At 36.3% G+C, this 22380-nt stretch overlaps 4 protein-coding genes across 4 annotated transcripts in view; 2 read left to right on the forward strand and 2 right to left on the reverse strand.

The window, feature by feature from the left end:
- Nucleotides 1-2347: 2347 nt before the first annotated feature.
- On the reverse strand, nt 2348-3479 carry LOC134743864 (uncharacterized). Its single transcript, XM_063677490.1, has 3 exons — nt 3255-3479; nt 2992-3140; nt 2348-2635 (listed from the first exon to the last, which is right to left on the reverse strand). The coding sequence occupies exons 1-3, from the start codon at nt 3301-3303 to the stop codon at nt 2360-2362; spliced, it is 474 nt and encodes a 157-aa protein (XP_063533560.1). The 5' UTR covers nt 3304-3479; the 3' UTR covers nt 2348-2359.
- Nucleotides 3480-4287: 808 nt separating this feature from the next.
- Nucleotides 4288-15885, forward strand: LOC134744063 (uncharacterized). Its single transcript, XM_063677726.1, has 2 exons — nt 4288-4799; nt 12131-15885. The coding sequence occupies exons 1-2, from the start codon at nt 4464-4466 to the stop codon at nt 12386-12388; spliced, it is 594 nt and encodes a 197-aa protein (XP_063533796.1). The 5' UTR covers nt 4288-4463; the 3' UTR covers nt 12389-15885.
- Nucleotides 15886-16209: 324 nt separating this feature from the next.
- On the reverse strand, nt 16210-17451 carry LOC134744062 (UDP-N-acetylglucosamine transferase subunit ALG14 homolog). Its single transcript, XM_063677725.1, has 2 exons — nt 17302-17451; nt 16210-17186 (listed from the first exon to the last, which is right to left on the reverse strand). The coding sequence occupies exon 2, from the start codon at nt 17176-17178 to the stop codon at nt 16537-16539; it is 642 nt and encodes a 213-aa protein (XP_063533795.1). The 5' UTR covers nt 17179-17186; nt 17302-17451; the 3' UTR covers nt 16210-16536.
- Nucleotides 17452-17913: 462 nt separating this feature from the next.
- LOC134744064 (GPI inositol-deacylase) overlaps nt 17914-22380 on the forward strand; it is a 28554-nt gene continuing 24087 nt past the window's right edge. Inside the window, exons 1-7 of the mRNA XM_063677727.1 lie at nt 17914-18185; nt 18267-18358; nt 18505-18635; nt 19013-19170; nt 19931-20206; nt 20651-20821; nt 21513-21634. Coding sequence (XP_063533797.1) covers nt 18033-18185; nt 18267-18358; nt 18505-18635; nt 19013-19170; nt 19931-20206; nt 20651-20821; nt 21513-21634 — 1103 coding nt within the window. The 5' untranslated portion in view covers nt 17914-18032. The remainder of the gene's footprint in view (nt 18186-18266; nt 18359-18504; nt 18636-19012; nt 19171-19930; nt 20207-20650; nt 20822-21512; nt 21635-22380) is intronic.

A 22380-nucleotide genomic window follows, 5' to 3' on the forward strand; every position in this document is an offset into this window, starting at 1 on the left:
TTTAGAGCGACGCTTACGTGATCTAGAAGCCCTATCTGATCCCATGGTTAATAATTCTGAATGTACTTCACCATACGACAAGTAATCAACTAGTCATTACTCAACTTATTAAGAAATATACAATACATTACATAAATCATATAATTATAATATACTAAAGTAATTAACCAAACTTGCTTTGTCACTAATTAACTACTATTGTTCTCACGTATCGTTACTTGAACCAACGTATCTTTGTAGAAGCGTACGTATCTACGTAAAAACACATAAATCTATCTGTGCAACGAGTTCATTACGTAACAGTTTCATTATGAACATTTGAAAGTAAACGGTTAATCGACGGGAAAAGTTTAAGAATTTTGCGTTTATCACTTCACTATACGCGGCACCAACAATGATCAGATCATAAAATAAGCACAAATCACCAATTATATAAAATTCAAATCACTGACCTTCACTCGGGATCAAATACCTCGGTTCCAGGCGACGTAGGTTTGCTTTTCCAGTATCGCACTTCTGAATTGTACGATAACCGTACTACGGGAACCACAGAAATCGTAAATAATCACTACAATTGATATTTTAAGTACTTGATGATTTATTCTGCAACACTTAGAAGCTATTTTTATCAGCGACCAGTAAGTAATGAATAGATATGAATTGAACAAAGACAACCAATGTTGCCAACCAGATAAAACATTTTTATAATGATCTACATTTTACATTAGTCTTTGCATGTTAACTTTATTGTAAATATTTCTAAGTTATTTATACAAATTCAGTCTAATATTTAAATAGATTAAAGTACATATTCAACTAAACTTGTACAATCATAATCCATGAACATTAAAAGCAATTAATCACTAAACTCAAATGATTTTCAATTATACCCTCAACTGTCAATCATGAAATTGAATGTTTACATTGTTCGTTACCCACCATTAGCTAACATTTGGGTGCAATAGATGTTTTGAATATTTTTGCAATTTCGTACGGTGTAAACGGCCTGAGTCTAATAGAACAGTCGCTGGCAGCGCGCTCGTCCAATAAAGAGGCAATACACTGGTCGCGATCGGCAGAGGGCGCGCCGCACGCGACGGCTGCCGATACGAATTCGTGGTTTAGTGCATCCACCGCCAGTTGTTTGGTCGCGAACGGACGGCCCGCGCTGTCCACTAGCAGCTCGGTGTAGTCGACGCGCTCACGGGGCGTCCGAGCCAGCTCGGTATTAATGGCGTTCCACATTGCTTTGGACTTATTGGGGTTACTGTTAATCAATGAATTAATGTATTCTTTACGTTGTAAATCGTTGGTTCAAAGACATTCCCGGATCCCTAAATCGCCTCTGTTTAATATCTATCTAATCGCAAAGAACTGATGGATGAGGACACGTCGGTCGCCATCGCGACGTTGTTTACAGCTAAGCTAATTCAACAACAAAATAAGCGCTTTAATTTTAGAACGCCTATAACATATCTCGAGTTGTAATAAATCGTTGGTTCAAAGACATTCCCGGATCCCTAAATCGCCTCTGTTTAATATCTATCTGATCGCAAAGAACTGATGGATGAGGACGCGTCGGTCGCGATCGCGACGTTGTTTACAGCTAAGCTAATTCAACAACAAAATAAGCGCTTCAATTTTGGAACGCCTATAACATATCTCGAGTTGTAATAAATCGTTGGTTCAAGGAGGAGGAGGAGGTGGGTTGGTTGGTCCCGGATCCCTAAATCGCCTCCGTTTAATATATATCTGATCGCAATGGATGAGGACGCGTCGGTCGCGATCGCGACGTTTTTTACAACTAAACTAACTCAACAACAAAATAACAATCGGCCCTTAGTACATTGAAACTCGTGAATAGAATGTCACTTGATAGGTTAACACTGATAAGAGCAATCGTGCGTGCAATGTGAACTGACTCATTTATGACGCATGATGTATTATGTATATTGTATACTATTTTTACCCCAAGTAAACATACATGTGGATTTGTATAAAGTTCAAGTAACTCTCGATTTCCAAAGTAATAACATAAGTTTCATGAAAAATACACAAATGTTTGTCATTACAAAATTAATTTTTCACTGTGCACCCAGTCAGAAAAAACCGGCCAATTGCTAGTCGGACTCGCGCACGAAGGGTTCCGTACCATTACGGAAAAAATCAGCAAAAAAATCACTTTTGTTGTATGGGAGCCCCATTTAATTATTTATATTATTCTGTTTTTAGTATTTGTTGTTATAGCGGCAACAGAAATACATCATCTGTGAAAATTTCAACTGTCTAGCTATCACGGTTCATGAGATACAGCCTGGTGACAGACAGACAGACGGACGGACAGACGGACAGCGGAGTCTTAGTAATAGGGTCCCGTTTTTACCCTTTGGGTACGGAACCCTAAAAAAACCACAAGCCACAACCAAATACTTGAAATAGAAGTTGGATAAAAACTAACATAATTAATTAATTTACCTGTAAGAGTGAAGTCAGTGCTCGCTCTTGCAATCTCAATGTACATGTTGATGATATTGTAAAGCCTTTTGATATGGACTTCTGCTGTGTACTGGCGAGCGACAAACAGATTCCGTTTGTACTCAACGGTCCAGTTTACAACACCAGTTGTGGACATGAACTGTAACAAGCAAACCATTTAAAAATAGTCAATCTCTGTTTACCCGTGGCTTATCGAAAGGGCCTCCCGCGAATTTTTTCATGGTAGGGTGTCAGCTTTATTTATTATTTATTATTATTTTATTTATTTGGGGCATCAACAGCAATACAAAAAGTAATACAAAGCATACATGCACAAGCTTTGTATGTATCTGTGGTGATTCCTTTTTTGTATCAGCTGGCGACATCTGACCTCTTCTGTATAGAGGTTTATTTAAGGGGAAGGTATCTCTGCACCTGACTGTACAAGAGTTGAGACTCCTCAATTTTGAGATTTTTGAGCAATAGATGAAGATTAAACTGACAACTACAACTCACCTCAGCATCGTTAGTGTAACCACTGCTGTCCATAAACACATACTTCAGGTTTTCCCCTATACAACTCTGCGACAAGGTCGCCGTGAACGTGATGTTCGAACCACGCACCGCCGGCCCATTATTCGTCAACGACACCTTGCACGGCGCAACTAAAAAATAATCATTCGTAATCATTAATATACTATCAATATAATCACAAATCTTTAATAATAACCTCTAAATAACAACGTAGGAACATAATATAAAGAACATTAACGTCATACCTGTGCTAACGAAGATAACTAAACAAAACAACAGGACTGTGCGAGCCATGTTGACGAAACTCCACTAATACTTGGGTACTTCGGAACATGAAAGTATATAGCACGGCAATTGTATCACTCGTTTTCAAGCCATTTGCAACTTGATATTTGTGAAAAACAATGAAAATTACAAAATACTCCAGTTACGACGTAGCGAATTTAGTTTGTCTGCGTTGTCTTATCTTCTCTATCTGTCAAGCAAGAGCAAGTCGAGCTGTCAAACGAAGTGTAACGCAAGACATCTTTATTTTATGAAAAAGGCCCCAGTCTATTTAAGGTCCATATTTAACAATCAGAAAATCTTTAATCGCATAATCGGGTTCATAGAATCGATTTATTTAAGAATTAAGGACTGTACAGATGTAACAATTTGCGATGTGTGTGTTTTGTTTGTCGAATGTTTGTAAGCCAGAGAAACACATTTTAAACGCGAACGCGAGTGTGGAGCGAGCGTCGCAGATCTACGAAATTGCCTCCACACTCGCGTTCACGGCTTTGCGCCGGGATCCGCGCACGAGTGTCGAGGGAGCTTTATAGAGATTATATTAACAGCTAGCTACATATTATTAGGCGCGAAGGGTTATCGTCCCATAGAAAATTCTAATTTCGCGCCATTTTCTACTGACAAGATTTGCTTGACCAACTATACTTACTATACTCATTGCGGCAAACCAAACCCATTAGTTAGCGTTCGTTGGCTTGGTGTGTACGCACCATAAGACAAGTACAATCACGCTCTCAAGCAACTCTCAAGTCTCATGACATATAGTTTGTCAAAGGACTGTCTCATTTACATAGACATAGACAGAGAGAATCATACTATCTTTGTCTTACACTAGTACTAGCACCCAAAAGAAAGGATGAGTATATAGTTTTTTTTCTTGACCAACTATATCGATTAACCTGTTTACACCTGTGATCATTCGATTTCGATTCGATTAGAGTCGGTAGAATCGATACCTTCTAAAATCTAACCTGTTTGCTTTGCTTTTGCTTGTATTGCGATCGAGAAGAGAAGTGATTTAGAAAAGTTTCTATTATTGTTTGCACTTTCATATTCCTGTTATTCCATGGTCCAGTTACTTAGAAATATTGCTGATTATTTTTATATAAGAATGAAACTGTGAAGTGCACTATATTGCTCGGGTGATTTATGAGATTTCTCTTAAAATGGCTACCGTATTCGATAGTCCATTTATCAGACAACGTTTACATCGGTTACGGCATAGAGACTTCGATTTAGATGAAGAGCAGAGGTTCGGCAGATGTGACTGCACCAGTTATTCGTATTTCGTGCTTTCTATGGTCCTTTTTTCTGTCGGAACAGTTATAACAGTCCTTGCACTGGGAGATGCCGATGGTTACATCTTGAGTAACTTAGGACACATGTGGCTAGTGGGACCAATATTTATATGTTCTGGAATGATGGTGGCCGTGAAGAGTATGTTATATCTGCGGAGAAAAAGTGTGATACAAATGCTGCTTCACCAACGTGCAATAATTAGGGTAAGTGTGCTAGTAACAGTAATACAAATTTGAATGTTTGTATTCTATAGATCAGCTGGGGTGCGTGACGTAGCTAGATGGCATTTGAAGATAATTACAGGCCATACCCTGCTTTGAACCGTGATTTAAATTGTGCAATGTTTATAATTATGTATGATAGCATAATAACTATCTTTGCACCTTTAAGTTAACTACCTAGAGAGTTACAAAAATAAAAGTAATTGTGTTGTTGTTTTGATGCTATTAGCTCCATGTTATACATACAACTCATTAGCACCAGGTCACTCATTTGAGAACAAGTTGTTAATTGTTGTATTCAAACAGGTTTGCCTGATGTTTGAACTCTACAATTTTAGCAAAGCACACACATAAAAAAGGCTAAGACTGATAAGGCCTAACTCATATAACTTTGGACTGGACACATGGTTCATTTTGTTTAGGACGGCTCAACACCAAAACTGTAAATAAAAATTAGACAGAAATGATATCTTCTAGCTGCCCTCTTTTCAAAATTTGCAAAGAGAAATGTGATTTCGATTTGGACGTATTTATGCACAAACGTTCCAACCCACTATGGACGCCATTGTGGGTTGGAACGTTTGTGCATAACTAGGTCCATTTGTCAAAATAATCCTTAAAAATAGAATGGAATGAGAGACCTCTTTATAGGCCTCTGGGCGGCTACAGGATATAGATCTAGGCTCTCTGAAACATTGCATGAGAAGCTTAAAGTATGAGTTAAACAAGGGGTGCGAAACTCCTCCTTTCGGGTATTCTCGGCTCCGTTCGGCTCAGCATTGCTCCGAGCAATCATTAGGGTTTACACAACTTGACATCCCTTTGCGTGCACGACTACTGATAAGACAATGACTTCAATTTTGACAACCCTATTAAATAGCCGGACGGACCACAGACTACTTCGAGCAACATTCAATCTATGCCACAAAAGTAAAAACAGAAAAAATTATAAAAACAAGATAAGAAGCCCTAAAACTGTTGATGAAATTAAAAATTACATAGACAACCTAAAAACAAATCTTAATGGAGAACTGACCAATATGCCTGAAAGTGTACAAACATATTACAACTACTTGGAAGAGAATATATTGCGCAGTTTACAAAGTAGGGAAGAAACTAGAAGGAAACAACATACAATACTTAGCAACCATACAAAAGAACTAATCAAGAAACATGCAGAATTAATACAAACTAAAAACAAAACTATTACCGTAAAGACGACTATTACCCTCCATCCAACAAAAAATCAACAAAAATTAATTCTAAACACCAAAAGAACACCATCAACACTAACCGCATCAAATCACAAGAGAAAACAATATCAAAAAAGGATAACTATCTTAAAGTGTGCACTTATAATGTAAGGTCATTATCAACAAAACAAAGAATGTTAGACCTAAACCAAGCATTAGAAAAAATCAAATGGGACATCATAGGACTCGCAGAAACGAGAAAACTGGGATGTGCTATTGAAGAACATACAGAATATATACTGTGCTATAAGGGTGAAACTAAGGGCCTCTATGGAGTGGGTTTCATCATTCAAAAATCATTAAAGAACAATATTTTAAGCTTTAAGGGAATATCAGAAAGAGTCGCATTACTACGAATGAAATTTGAAGATGGACCCCTCTCAATAATACAAGTTTACTCCCCTACTGAGAGCTCAAGTGAAGAAGACATCACAAAATTTTACAAGGACTTATCGGAAGCACAAAGCTCAGCTGATAAAAACATAATAATCATCGGGGACTTCAATGCTAAAATTGGACATCCCAAACCAGAAGAAAACACCATAATGGGAAAACATGGATATGGGGAAAGAAATGCCAGGGGCGAACGCCTAATACAGTATGCATATGAGAACAACCTATCTATAATGAATACATACTTTAAAAAGAAAGCATCTCGAAGATGGACATGGGTCTCACCTGATAACAACACAAAAAACGAAATCGACTTTATTCTCAGCCCTAAACCAAATACTATAAAAAACATAGAGGTGTTGAACAATGTAAGCTTTCCCTCGGATCATAGACTAGTAAGATGTACTCTTAATACAGAAAAACCTAAAGTCAGTCGAAGAGTGTTTAATACAGTCCCCAACAAGCTGAAGAGTGTAATAGAACGAAGTAACTATATTAAAAATCTAGAAAAATATGTAACAACATCAGAAAATTCACTGATCGAGTCCGAAGATGTCCAATCCCTAAGTAATAAATTGGAAATAATAATAGCAAAAAGTCTACAATCTACTAAAAAACCAAGCACTACCCAACACAGAGTTCTTACCAATCAAACACTTAGTCTAATTTCTAGACGACATGAACTATTGACCATGAAGCCAAGAACCAGAGAAATTAAAGAAGAATTAAAGGTGATATTCAAACAAACAAATAAGGCAATCCGAAAAGACTATGATAGCCATAGACAATCAGTAATAGAAAGGAACATGTCAAAGTTCAGAAGCTCAAAGAGAGCTTTTAAAGAACTTGCTACTTGCAAAAATTGGATACAATCTTTGAATGATGAAAAGGGAGAAACTAGGGATAGAGATGATATAGTGAAACATGCCACAACTTTCTATGCTGGACTTTACAAAAAACCATTACAGGAGGAAGAAATTAACTATAACCGTAATAAAGAAAATACTTCAGAAACAATCCCAGAGCAAATAACTATAAATGAGATCCTAAAACATATAAAAAAATTAAAACCTGAGAAAAGCCCAGGAGCAGACAGCATCTCGAATGAAGCCCTAAAAATAGGTGCTCCAATTTTAATAACATATCTAGTAAAACTGTTCAACCTAGTTTTGAAAAACAAGGAAGTACCAAACCAGTGGTGTGAATCCAACATAACACTACTCTACAAGAAAGGGAACCCGCTTGACATCAGCAACTACAGACCTATAAGCCTACTATCAACAATATATAAACTCTTCTCATCAATAATTCTGAGTAGAATAGCTCCAAACATCGACAGAAATCAACCGGTTGAACAGGCAGGATTCAGATCACACTATTCTACAACCGACCACATCCACACCATGGAACAGGTTATTGAAAAATATAAAGAATTTAATAGGCCACTATATATAGCTTTTGTGGACTACTCGAAAGCTTTCGATAGTATAACACAGTCATCTATATTGCTTGCCCTAAAAAACAATAATATCAACAACACATATATAGACATAATAAAGAATATTTATTCAAAAAGCACAAGCAGAGTTAAACTAGAAAGGCAAGGCGAACCATTCACAATTGGGAGAGGAGTGAGACAAGGCGACCCACTCTCTCCAAAACTATTTATAGCGGTTCTGGAGGATATTTTCAAGAAAATGGACTGGAATCGAAAAGGAATATGGATATCAAACAAAAAACTAACGCATTTAAGATTTGCTGATGACATAGCCATCTTTAGTGAATCAGCAAAAGACATGGAAAAAATGCTACAAGAACTGGACTTTGAAAGCAAAAAAATCGGCCTGCACATGAATGCATCTAAAACTAAAATCATGTCAAACTACAACAAGAAGACTATCAAAATAGAGGAAAAACCCATAGATTATGTGGAAGACTATGTATATCTGGGAAAATTAGTATCTTTCGCAACAACCAGTAATGAAAATGAAATTGATAGAAGAATAAACACAACCTGGAAGAAATACTGGGCACAAAAAGAAATTCTCAAAGGCAATTACAATCTTAACATGAAAAAGATCATAATGGACTCCTGCATTCTTCCTAGCTTGACATATGCATGCCAAACATGGGTTTACACGGAAAGAGCGAAGAACAAAATTCTATCTTGCCAGCATGCAATGGAAAGAAGTATTTTAAATTTAAGAAGAATACAAAAAACAAGAAATATAGACATCCGCAAGAGAACAAAGATAACAGATGCCCTGCAGTTTAGTCTGAAACAAAAGTGGAGGTGGGCAGGTCATGTAGCAAGATATCAGGATCAAAGGTGGACAAATCTTGTAACAAAATGGCCAGGCCCAGCTGGAAAGAGAAGAGCGGGAAGGCAAAGAAAAAGATGGGCAGATGACATTGTACAGGCTGCGGGAAAAAAATGGATGGATGTTGCCACCGACAAAGAGAGGTGGAGACAGATGGAGGAGGCTTATACCCTTGGGGACCACTAATGTGGGATAAAGCTAAATAATAATAATAATAAAAAACAAAACTAAAGAACAAAAAAAGGAACTCACAAAAATGTTTAAAAATACTAACAAAGCAATCAAAGAAGACTACAATAATTACAGGGAAGAGATAATAACAAGAAATCTACAAACGCACAGAAGTACCAAAAGAGCTTACAAGGAAATGGCTCTACACAAGAATTGGATACAAAAGTTAGAGAATGGCTCAGGCGAAACCAAATCAAGAAAGGAGATATTAGAGCATGCAACTAAGTTTTATAGAGAACTCTACAGCAAGAAAGAAAATACTCCATTACAGCAAGAACATATCAACAACAATGAGTGCAACTCAGTTAAATCAATTGACGAAGACGAAGTAAACTCTCACATAAAGAAATTGAAAAATGAAAAGAGCCCTGGCCCAGATGGACTAGCAAATGACTGCCTTAAACTAGGAGCTCCAATATTACTTAAGCACCTAGCGAGATTATTTAATATGATACTAGAATTTGAAATAGTTCCAACACAATGGTGCTCTTCTGATATAGTACTAATATACAAAAAAGGAGACCCACTAGACATTGGAAATTACAGACCCATTAGCCTACTGACAAGTGTATACAAGCTCTTCACATCGATTATACTGAAAAGAATTGCTATAAAAATCGACACCATACAACCAAGAGAACAGGCAGGCTTCCGCTCAGGCTTTAGCACCACCGATCATATACATGTAGTGGAACAACTAATCGAAAAATTTAATGAATTCAGGAAACCATTATATGTTGCTTTTGTTGACTACAGCAAAGCCTTCGACAGCATCAGCCATAACTCAATCTGGAATGCACTGAAAATGTCAGGAGTAGAAGAGAAATACATAAATATCATCAAACACATATACTCACATAGCACAAGCAGAGTTAAACTTGAAACAAGAGGAGATCATATTAAAATTGAAAGAGGAGTGAGGCAAGGCGACCCTCTGTCGCCTAAGCTTTTCATTGCCGTACTAGAAAATATTTTTAAAAACTTAAACTGGACTGGATATGGTATCAACATTGAAGGATGTCACCTAACGCATCTGCGGTTTGCAGACGACATAATCATATTTGCGGAAAATGCCAAACAACTAGAGAATATGCTATGCACACTAGAAAAAGAAAGCAATAAAGTAGGCCTACAAATGAACAGAAGCAAAACGAAGGTAATGACTAACAGCCCAAACATTCCCATCAATGTCAATGGAAACACTATTGAGTATGTAAAGAAATACATATACCTGGGCAAGCAAATTTCCTTTTCACGGACTAATAACGAGGAAGAGGTAGATAGAAGGAAGAATATTACATGGCGAAAGTTCTGGTCATTCAAAGAAATTCTGAAAGGAAAATATAGTATGAAGATAAAAAGGATAGTAATGGACACATGCCTTTTGCCCAGTTTACTATATGGATGCCAAACGTGGACTTATACTAACAAAATCAAACAAAAAATAAATACTACACAACGAGCTATGGAAAGAAGCATACTGAGAATTAACAAAATGCATAAAATTAGAAACGAAACTATAAGAAGCAAAACAAACGTAAAGGATGCGCTCACACAAGCTCTAAAGCTCAAGTGGCAATGGGCAGGACACATCTCAAGGTGTATAGATAACAGATGGACAACATTAACAACAAAATGGAAAGGACCATTACCAGCGAAGAGGAAAACTGGAAGACCTGTCAAACGGTGGACCGATGACATAGTAGAGGTTGCCGGGAAAGACTGGATGTACAATGCCAAACATAGATATTTATGGAAGAAATGGGAGGAGGCCTTTACCCAAACGGGATCCATACCCCAAGAAAGAAGAAAAAATAACAGAAACAACAACAGCATAAAAACATATTTTAACCAAATTTAAATATAAAAAAAAAAAAAAAAATGGAAAAGAGTATGGAAACAAAGAGGCTATAATAATAATAATAATAATTAAATAGCCGAAAGGGAAAGTGCCATATATTAGAAAGGAACAGCATGATTTGTCCCTAAACCGCTGTCAAACTTCAGTTTTGTACAGTCAGCAGCAGAAGTTGCTAAGCGGGTGGAGTGGTCAAAATTACTTTGACGCGCTCTTATTCTCTTAACAATAAAGTCGCGTCATGATTATTCTGAACACCTCGCACGCTCAGCAACTTCTGCTGCTGACTATAGGAAGTTTCCTTTCTGTACGGTAGCACTATTATTTATTCTGTGGTTTAGCTGTAAACTTATTGGATGTTGGGGCATTCCACAAAAAGGTCTGTTTTGTTCGGGATGTGATGAGGATGGCAGCTACCTTAATAACCTGCAGAAATCTGTATTATATACTGTTGAATCTACAACTAAGTTTATTATTTATTTATTGTATTGTCATGTATGTACATGACACCTTACCTTTATATTTTATTTATTTATTTATTTATTTAAACTTTATTGCACAAGCAAAGAAAAATGTACAAATGGCGGACTTAATGCCAAAAGGCATTCTCTACCAGTCAACCATTAGGTCAAACAGAGACATAAATGTTGGTGCAGGATAGATTCATAAATTATAACGAGAAATAGAACCAAAAAAAAATCAAATATTATGTATATATATATAATCATAATAACGTAAACTAACAAAATTATGATTAAATACTAATACTTATATGATATACTAAAGATAAACTAATACATATTAGTACATACAAGATGGAGAACATTATTTAAATTCTTCTGACAGAAGATGCTTGCGGAGTAGACGCTTAAAAACATATATTAAAAATATATTATGTAACACCTATTATGTAATAGGTGTTACATAATATAAAGTCAGATCATGACACCCTGTAAGGGCACACAATAGTAATATTATTCTAGGCTAATTACATTTACTTATTAGTAATCAATTTAAATTAAAATAAAATAAATGACCGCAAATCTAAAAACTAAATCTAAGAATATATCGTCAAACATAATCAAAATCATGCTAAATATCGGCTTCTTAGCTTTATCAGAAGTGTTAAAAATATGGTGTCACATACGTGACACTTTTCTGTGACGCCCCCTGTAAATTCACTCTACTCACAACAGTTAAAATTTTTACAGGACAGAATCATGTTCATCTAATGAAAGTTCTTTATCACTATTCCAGGACATGGCAGCAGTTCAAGCCGAACAATCTTACAGCAGTCAGGTCCCCAGAACAGCATCCAGCGCCACCCTACCTCCGTCCTACGACGCCTTAATATCAAGCGCTGCCCCGAGCAAACCGCAACCATCAAGCTCTGAACCTCCTCCGCCTACTTATGACGAAGCAATGTGCCTCATTGGTGATGGGAAAATAGCGGAACGAAATGACGAAGCCAAGGAGGAGACTAGCAATCAAACTAATGACGGCGCCAAACCATGAGGCAGGCTTGCATTTGTAATATTTGTTACTTCTAGCAGAGACTAGTTAATAATGACTGCTAATTTCCATACATTTTCTATTACCCTTAATTTTACAGTGTTGGGACACAACCTCTAACCCTCTTATTGCATTTTATCCAGGATTCATTCTTTTTTATTCTTGAGGAGGTTTACATTCACTAACTTGACTTTTGTGCAAAATTAAGGGCTGAACTTTCTGCATGGTGCATCCACACCGCAGTTAAAGCGGAACATTACTGTATGACATGGCAACATTCAGGTAACTTACTTACTGTTGCAGTGTTGCTCCACAGTCACAGGGCGGACACGCTATACATCAAAAATCACTTGCGTTTCTATGTGTGAACGGCACGTCTGTACACGCGTCGTGCGTCATAGTGTGAGTAAGTTGCTTAAAAATAGTACTGAGCGGCCGGCAAACGGCCGTCAATCTGGTACGCGTCGCGCGTCGAGGTAATTCGAGTCGGGGCGGGGCGGTGCGTGGCCGTTCTGTTCTGTATGATAATACTATTACTTATTCTGTGCCACAGTAGCTCCATAAAATTTAACTGCAGTATGGATGCACCTTAGACTAACACCATTTTGGAGCATTGCATTTTGTATGGAAATTAGTTATCTTTACCATATAAATCACTGCATCTAGTTGTTTAAGGTTAACTTAATCTCCTTGTATGTACTTATTTACATGCATGTATATACATTGGTTAATTAGTATTCTCTATTATGCCAATTGAATTACCTAGTGGTAATGCTAACTTTTTATACAGTGACGAAAATATAAAGAAAAATATGGAATTTAATTGGGAATAAGTTTGCATAGTGCAAGTTCATGTTTAATTTTTCAAGGTAAGTTCATCTAAAATTTAAAATTTTACATTGAGATAATATTTGTGTTTTTGATAGAAAGTGACGTTAACTAAAGATGAAGACATTTCTGACATTTACGAAACAATTTGAAGATGTATATCGTACAATGTTGATGTCATCTTGTTATCGGTTTTAAACAATGCTTTTTTTATATAAACAGATGACAGATTTATTTCATGAACAAACTTATACAAATGGAATTCTTAAAAATTAATCAGAAGCTCTGTTTCCTAAGTAGGTTAATCTGTATTTTAGGATAAACAGTGCCCATGTTTAATTGACATGTACTTCAAGTGTAGTCTTGGCCAAGACTTAAAGGCTGACAGGCTTAACTTCTGTCTTTGTTGTAGTATCTTCGAACACAGAAATTTAGCCTACACATTTAAATTTGATATAAGTGGGATTTAACGATACCTATTTTAAAACTACAAAAACATAATATGCGCTTTAAGCTTATCACAAATTTATAGGCTTTTAAACATTGGATTTCTATAACACGAAATGTCTTTAACTTTTAAGAATGTTACATTAAAATTCATAAAATGAACTTGCAAAATAGGTCATTGCCAACAATGCCATGTTTACTTTTATCTTATCTCTATGCCTACAACATACATGGCTGTTGTTTGCAAATATGGTTGACAGTTTCATTTGCGATATTAATGAAAGAGATGCAAGATAAGGCATCATATGCAAAATTCATGTTCCAATGATCAAATGTAAGAACATTTTCTTCCAGTGTAGTGTGGGACGTTATTTGTTAATCTTTGTCATAAGTTGAGTTAGCAAAGATGGTGCATTCCCATTTGTTCCTGCTCCATGGGATGAGAAGCATGAGGTGGGGACAAAGAAATATTTTTCTATCTGTCCCTGCTGAAAACAAATGGGAAGAGCTTCAAAAATATGTTTACACTTTCGCACCTGGCTCCTTTGTAATAAAGTGAAATATGTAAACATATGTTGACTGTCCCTGGAATTTGTATTATAAAAAGTGTGTTTTTGTGACATGTAAATACATATTTTAACCTTTTATAAGGGCATCAGAAATTATGCAAAATTGAACCCTATCCCTTTGAAACAAAGTTCAAAATCATGTGGGAAATATATTCCCTCTGCCTTATGAAGGCTTAAAATAGTTTAATTGAACTAAAAGCATTCATTTGGTGATACAGATCTAGCTAGGGCATGAAAAAATAGGATTGTGTACTCCCATTTGTTCCCAGTAAGGTTGGATGGTAATATTTGTGCCATTCTCAATCAGAAAGGTACTTATTGTCGGTTGTCAATAAGGCGCTATTTCCATATAGCTTTAATTTGAAATCAACCTTATCGACAACCGACAATGTGGTACCTATTGGTTGAAAACGTCACATTTTTTCTCAGTTCCCTTTTTGATCTGTGTGATATGAGACCTTCTGGAAATGAGATCTTTGAAGACTGATGCATTTACACCTTCATTCTGTATAGATCCAAGATGGATCTATAGGGAATAATTGCATTTACATAATGACTTTTGCCAATTTTACTGAACAACACATTGATTGGATATTACTTTAGATTGTTGATCTGAGATAAATATATTAATGTATACAGTGGACTGGAATAACCTGAGATATTCTAGCGGTGCCGGTAGCGGAACTAATGCCATCGTAAAGTTCAGAATTCAGATAAAACTCAATTTTGTATCTGTTACTTATACCAAGTTGTACACTACACTACATAGTATCGTAGTGGGGAATAATTTTGTCGAGATTGATATTTGTTATAATCTGTGGGGTTATTCCCGTTCACAATGTATAATATGAATAAAATTTATATTTTTAAGCTTAATATTTCCTTTAATATGGGATTACTTATTGCTATCAGGGTTTTTCCTACTTTTGTTAAAAAAATCCATTGTAAAATTGAAGTACTTAAACATTAAGCAACTAAAATCTTTGCCTATTATGTGCCTAAATTTATATTTAAAATTAGTATCAACGTTAAGGCATTATCATTGGTGATAAGAATTAGATAATCCCTGAATTTTAACTCATAATAATAGAATTACATTATTCTAGGTGGGGAAAGTTGATTTTATGGGTCGAAAAAGAGTTATAGCAATATCTATTCTAAAACTAGCTGGTTACAATCCTTTGTCATTGTACAGTGAAGGTATTAAATATCGACACGGATAAAGTGGGAAAAATATGTACGCACTACCTTAATGTATGGGCAATAATAATTGGTTGTGCATATATAATTTTGGCACTTTATCCATGTCGATATTTAATACCTTGACTGAATAGTCGCCATCACAAGTATCTGTACTAATCAGGGTGCTCGAAAATATCTGAATATGATACACCTTTTTTACAGTCTAGTTCAGATATTTCAGAGCACCTTGTTTGCTCAAATTTTATTTACATTAAGAAAGTGGTGCCTTGATAATATAATTTTGTACTTATTTCTAGAAGTCTTCAATGTTTAAAGATAAAAAGGCAAGGAAATTAATCTCTTGTTGCGTGTCTAGTCGAGCCAGAAAAACTTAATGCATCAAAACAAGGAGAAATAGTATGATCTCTCCAGGACTATGTATTACACCAAAATTATACACATTTTTCATGGGTATTTTAGACTTTTATTCCAACTAATTCATTTATGCCTGATTTAGCCCTTTATTGGATCATTTAGATAGATAGATATATTCTTTATTGTGCATAGTTAAAACAAATTTAGATACATTATTTAGATTTAATAAAATCCACAATTTAAGGCGGATAGGGAAAATAAATGCAAAAGGATGCAGATAATGGGTCATTTTTGCCATACAATATATCTGATAGTATAAAAGGGCCTTTAGCTCACAGAATTTAAAAAAAACTGTAAAGGCAGCTAACATGGTAATTATAATTAAACAGGATGACTATTTTATTTTAACAACAAACAACAAGATAATCTGCTAAAATATAAACTTTATTGTTTAAGCAAGGAGGTTAAGAGTAGTGAGTTTGTTCATTCAAATCTTAGAGGATATAACCAAACTAAAACACCTTGTCTGCAATTTTCTGTACAAAACAGTGCCGATTTTTGCGGGGGAGGGGCACGTCAAATGTATATGTAATGTAAAAATAGCCATGTCAGATAAAAACGTCAGTCCATACACTGTGCCACCTATTTTCAACAGAGGGGAACGCCTGTTAATGGCTACTCCGTTTGGTTGTATCCTCTAAGATTCAAATTGAACAATTACACAACACTAAAAGAGATTCAACATGTTATTCATGTCAGCCTTCCATAATATTTAGCTCTAGGACAAACATCTCGTAATGAAGGCCATTGAACAACTATTACATCTGCAAAATATTGTAAAATCTTGCCTGACAATGACAAGGTTCTTACTCTACAAATGCTTTCTACAAACACTATCCTACAGTCTAATACAAGTATACAGCGTAATATAAAAGCAACTACACAAATAGGTATACATGTACCAGGGCCATTACAAAAAATAACATCTGGTTTGAATGTATACACAATTGGAACTGTGTATATAGTAGCATATAAAGTACTTAATACAGACGTAATATATGACTGCTTAACATTTCTACTTCTAGGTATTTTACTAATAGTGTAGTTTGTGCCTTTCTCAATTGATTTATGTACTCTTATTTCACTACTGGTGTCACTGTCGGCAACTATGTACAAGCGATCTTGATATTTATGTAAATCTAACTTTTTTGATAGGCGAAGCATTTCTGTTGTATGCCCACCAGATCCGATGCACAGAATAGTACGTAAAGATGCATGTTTTTCTAAGTGACAAGTTGAAGAGAGTATTTGTATAATCAAATAAAGAGCTCTTGAAACAATGAATGTAGCCACTGCTGCTGGTATAGCTAATCCCAGATAAATCACTTCCATGTCCAAATCTGGAATTAACAATGTTACTTAAAACCAATATCGATTACTTCTATTTTAGTACCTAGTTTGTGACAGAAAATTGAAATGTGCCCTACATTCAAGTCCATAACAGGAAGTACTCACTTTAAAATCTTTAAATAACAGAACGCATTCAGTTAAAGTAAGGTCACCTTGTTTGAATGAGATGAGATAGTATCGTTTTATTGTTGTTTTGATCAGGGGGATCAAAGTATGCAACAATATAAAGTAAGGTTATGTTATGATATGAAGTTGCAGAAGTTGTGATGTGTCACTGTCAAAAACTGACAGTGTCAGTTCTGTTCTACAGACGGTGCAACAAAATGGCATGCTATTTTACATATAGTTGGTCAAACCAAATTGTCAGTAAATAAGAACAAAAAAAACTATACTCATCCTTTTCTTTTGGGTGCTAGTACTAGTGTAAGACAAAGATAGTAATTTGAAATTAGACAGTCCTTTGACAAACTATAATTACCGGCTAAGTAGGAGCAACGATCGATCAAATGCAAATCGTTTGTAGAGTCCAATAAAAAATATAAATAAAACTGTTCCAGACACACGATAGGTCCTATGTCATCTCATGACTTTCATGAATCAGGAATTGTGGAGCGACTCAAACAAACAATCTGACAGTCGATCAGTGTTTTTCAATTTTCGGTCGGGCGGTCGAGACGAGCTTGCTGAGATATAAATAAAATCGTAAAATGTTTCAAAGTGTCCAGTCACATATTTGCGTTTGCAAACACTTTATTTAATTAATAAAAATACATACACCTAAATATTTAAACGCTAGTTTTGTGATTTGTAGAGGTTGTGTAATTTATAAATTCAAAATGAAGCTGTTACAAATAATTACTTCGAGTATTTACCAAATAATTGCATTGATTTTCTTTATTGCATTTCTTTTGGGTGTGTTAAATATTCATTTTAGTGACAAAAAGAATTACTGTGAAATGACGTACATGTATGAATATCCTCAATTTGTGGTAAGATGTAGGTTTAAAAGTGTCATTGTTTGGCACGGCAAATTTCCGGGTGTACTGTATTGATTTCTTTGTTTGTTTTAGAAAATATCTTTTGATGAAAATAAAGAGTTCCCGCAATATGGTCTCTACGCTTACAGTGAGGGAAGATATACGGAACGCGCTAGAAAAATGTGGTAAATATTAGTTATAGTTAATAATAGTTTAGTGAAGTTGGGCCAAGACTAAGACAATTTTTTTTTTCACGACTTCAAAGAAAGGAGTGATAATTTTTCAGTACTTTGTGTATTTTTCAGTGGCTTGAATTTTATGTTCTGTCTAGGTTTGATGGTGTCCCGGTATTATATTTGCCCGGAAACTCTGGGAGTCATATGCAAGCTCGCTCTATGGCCTCTGTAGCACTGAGAATGGCATTGTCTAGAGGATATGAATTACATTTTGACTATTTTACAAGTAAGTAAATAAAGAACCTTTTTTAGGGTTCCGTACCCAAAGGGTAAAAAGGGGACCCTATTACTAAGACTCCGCTGCCTGTCTGTCCGTCTGTCTGTTACCAGGCTGTATCTCATGAATCGCGATAGCTAGATAGTTGAAATTTCCACAGATGATGTATTTCTGTTGCCGCTATAAGAACAAATACTAAAAGCAGAATAAAATTAATATTTAAGTGGGGTTCCCATACAATCTGTGAATATTTCAACTGTCTAGCTATCATGGTTCATCAGCCTGGTGACAGACAGACGGACAGAGGAGTCTTAGTAATAGGGTCCCGTTTTTACCCTTTAGTAATGAAACACTAAAAAATTAATATAACAATCCTTTGTTTCTAGTAAGTTATAATGAAGAGTTATCCGGTCTTTATGGAGGTGTGCTACAAAGGCAGACCAAGTTTGCCGCAGCCTGTATATCCAAAATACTGAGCCTTTACAAGCCTAACAAGTATACGAAGTCTGTGCCTACATCAGTCATTGTGATTGGTCATTCAATGGTAAGTTAACTATGATCTGTTTTGGCCAAAAAACAGCCGGATTTGCAAGGTTTCGGTTTAAAAATAGAGTTTCTGCCGAAGGTATGGGCGAAAGTAGAGCAAATCGAAACAATTCGGTTTAGGTTTCGGCAAAAATTACGGCTGGTTGGACACTAGGGTGTCTAGGGTTACGTATGCCTTATGATGCAGATTGCAATTATGATGGAGCATTCTCCATCAACGAAAGTAACAATAAATTATTTTAGTAAGATACTTATCTGTTTCCATAGCAGCAGAACCCACAACATATTATTGCAAAGTATGTTTTTGTTCAAACCACTTGACAATAATTTGATATCAAAAAAGTTTACCAAAAAAGCTCCACAATGCTTAGCACAGTATATACACAGTGGCAAAAAAATAAGTGAATTCCCGTTGCCAGGGAGGTGTTGGGATTATACTGAGCAACTTACTATGGGACCAACCCCGAAATCGCGAAAAAATATTTGGCTGTTTCATACATTTTGGCTGGTCCATTTTCTATGGGAGGATACATATTTTTTTCGCGATTTTGTGGTTGGTCTTATAGTGAAAGTTGCTCAGTATAATCCCAAAACCTCCCTGGCAATGGGAATGCACTTATTTTTTCGCCACATGGATAACTGCATATACATTTTATTAGGAAATAAATATAACTAGTCAGAGTACTTAACAGACAATACTTTTCTTGTGCTTACAAGGTAAAACCTCGAACACTTTCCTAAACCAACTAACTTTACAGGGAGGCCTCATAGCCAAGCGTCTCCTCGCCTACCCGAGCACTATTTCAACAACAAATATCTCCATCGCTCTAGCAGCACCCTTAGCAGCTCCCCCTATTAACTTCGATTGGGAAATGGATAGCTACTATTCAGCCATGGAGACAGAGTGGGAGAGATTGAACAGTGATATGAGTGTGAAAGAAACGAAGATGTTGATTAGCTTTGGTAGTGGTGCGAGGGATTTGTTGATACCCACTGGGTTGACGGCGAGCAATGATAGTGATGTTAATGCTTTGGTAAGTTTATTTTTAAAGATATCGTCGTTACCGTTGTGATAAAAAGACATAATTATGAAACATAATGATGTTAACGCTTTAGAGAGTCAAGCCAGCAATGGATTATCAAACATGCAACATTACCGGCCCAGTCGATTGATCATTTCGTGGTAGATGTGGGTTTCGCGTGAGCAATGGATTAACAAACAACATTGCCGGCCTAAGTCGATCGATTTTTGATAATAGACAGCGAAACATCATTACATAGGCCTTGTAGCGAGACAAGCCTGCAATGGACTATCATATAACTTTGTCAGCCTAGGTCAATTGATTGATTCGTTTTTAGGACAGGACTTCGAAATACTTAACTAACTTCCAAAACAAGTTAGTTTACGAGAAAAAATCGTAGTTCCGTTAAAATGTTTCCTTATTTTGTCAATGATTTATTAATTTTATTATTTACAGACAACATCTATCCCAGGCGTATGGGTTTCCACAGAACACGTGACCATTGTCTGGTGCAGACAGCTTGTTATAACCATCAATAAGTTCCTGTTCTCGATTGTGGACCCGGTGACTGAGCAACTAGTACCAGATAAAAATGTTCAGATGGCTCTGGCTAGACAGTATTTCGTCGTAAGTGTTACCCATTGAACCAATATTTAGAAGCATCTATCGTGTGGCTTGAAGCATAAAGCAACTACCAATAGTCGCGACCATGACTTCCCCAGTAAGGGCCAGTACAGATGGTTAACCAACCTTAACTGCAATGTCGGCTTGCAGTTCCCATACAAGTTGCAGTCGGGTTGCAGTCAGTCTGTATTGGCCCTAAACAGTGAAGGTCATGAATAACGTTTACATAAGTGTTAATAGTGTTAAATGAATGACTAACAGCCCTAACATTCCTATCAATGTAAATGAAGAAATATAAAGAAATAAACCTGGGTAAGCAAATTTCCTTTTTACGGACTAATAACGAGGAAGTATACATGGCGAAAGTTCTGGTCATTCAAAGAAATTCTGAAAGGAAAATATAGTGTGAAGATAGAATAGTAATGGACACATGCCTTTTGCCCAGATTACTATATGGTTGTTAAACGTGGACTTATACTAGCAAGATCAAACAAAAAACAAACACCAACAAGCAAGCTTATCTCCTTCCGATAAGGTTCACATTCGGCTGTTATCTATCACTTTCACTTTCACACTGGTTGCGTTTCGCACGACGCTCCAACGTTTAAGCGAGACAACAAGACGTGAGAATCGCATCCAATTCAATGTGATAACCGCCTTTGATCATTTTACTATATTACCGATGGTATTCCAGGCCAACCGATCGATGTTTTTAAAACCTGACGTGTTACAACCGAACGCAACGATGCTGGCAGACGCATTCTGGTACGAAGACAATAGGAGGATATACCAGATATCACGGCCGGAAATTGACAAGTAGGTACCACTTTTTTAATTTTATGGCCTAAGATTCAAATTCTAGTAAAGAATTAAGAACGTAGTGGGAAAAATGCCACGGGCTCCTGTTGGCCTTTTGATTTTGCCACGGGCCTCAATATGGTCATGCTACGTCACTGCTAATGACAATAAACTACGTTTAAGATTTAAAAAAACCTATACAGGGTGGCTAAAAAATAAGTGCATTCCCGTTGCCAGGGAGGTTTTGGGATTATACTGAGCAACTTTTACTATGAGACCAACCACGAAAAAAAATTTGGCTGTTTCATACATTTTGACTGGTCCATTTTTTATGGGAGGGTAAATTTTTTTTCGTGATTTCGGGGTTGGTCCCATAGTAAAAGTTGCTCAGTATAATCCCAAAACCTCCCTGGCAACGGGAATTCACTTATTTTTTAGCCACCGTGTATATAGGTAATTAGATACCAAAAAATTGTAAAAGCACTATGTTGAAGTACCATGGGATAATTAATTTATCAGGGATTTTGTGATACTAATAATAAGTCTGCCTTTACATGTATATTTTTGGTGAGATTATTATTTCACAACATAGCTAAGGGCAATGGAGAGAGCTATGCTCGGGGCTTCTCTGCGTGATAGTCAGAAATGATGATATCCGCAGTAGAACTAGGGTCACCGCCATAGCTCGCAGAATTGCAAACCTTAAGTGGCAGTGGGCGGGGCACATTGCTCGCGGAACTGATGGCCGGTGGGGCCGGAAGGTT

The sequence above is a fragment of the Cydia strobilella genome, chromosome 9, assembly GCF_947568885.1.
Source record: "Cydia strobilella chromosome 9, ilCydStro3.1, whole genome shotgun sequence".
In the NCBI taxonomy this organism is placed as follows: Eukaryota; Metazoa; Arthropoda; class Insecta; order Lepidoptera; family Tortricidae; genus Cydia; species Cydia strobilella.

Coding starts and splice junctions, on each gene's coding strand:
- LOC134744062 (XM_063677725.1), bottom strand. CDS start 17,178: ATGGAAGTGATTTATCTGGGATTAGCTATACCAGCAGCAGTGGCTACA.
- LOC134743864 (XM_063677490.1), bottom strand. CDS start 3,303: ATGGCTCGCACAGTCCTGTTGTTTTGTTTAGTTATCTTCGTTAGCACA. Junction 3,141..3,254: donor AGTTATCTTCGTTAGCACAG/GTATGACGTTAA, acceptor ATTATTTTTTAG/TTGCGCCGTGCAAGGTGTCG. Junction 2,636..2,991: donor GTTACACTAACGATGCTGAG/GTGAGTTGTAGT, acceptor TGCTTGTTACAG/TTCATGTCCACAACTGGTGT.
- LOC134744063 (XM_063677726.1), top strand. CDS start 4,464: ATGGCTACCGTATTCGATAGTCCATTTATCAGACAACGTTTACATCGG. Junction 4,800..12,130: donor ACCAACGTGCAATAATTAGG/GTAAGTGTGCTA, acceptor TCACTATTCCAG/GACATGGCAGCAGTTCAAGC.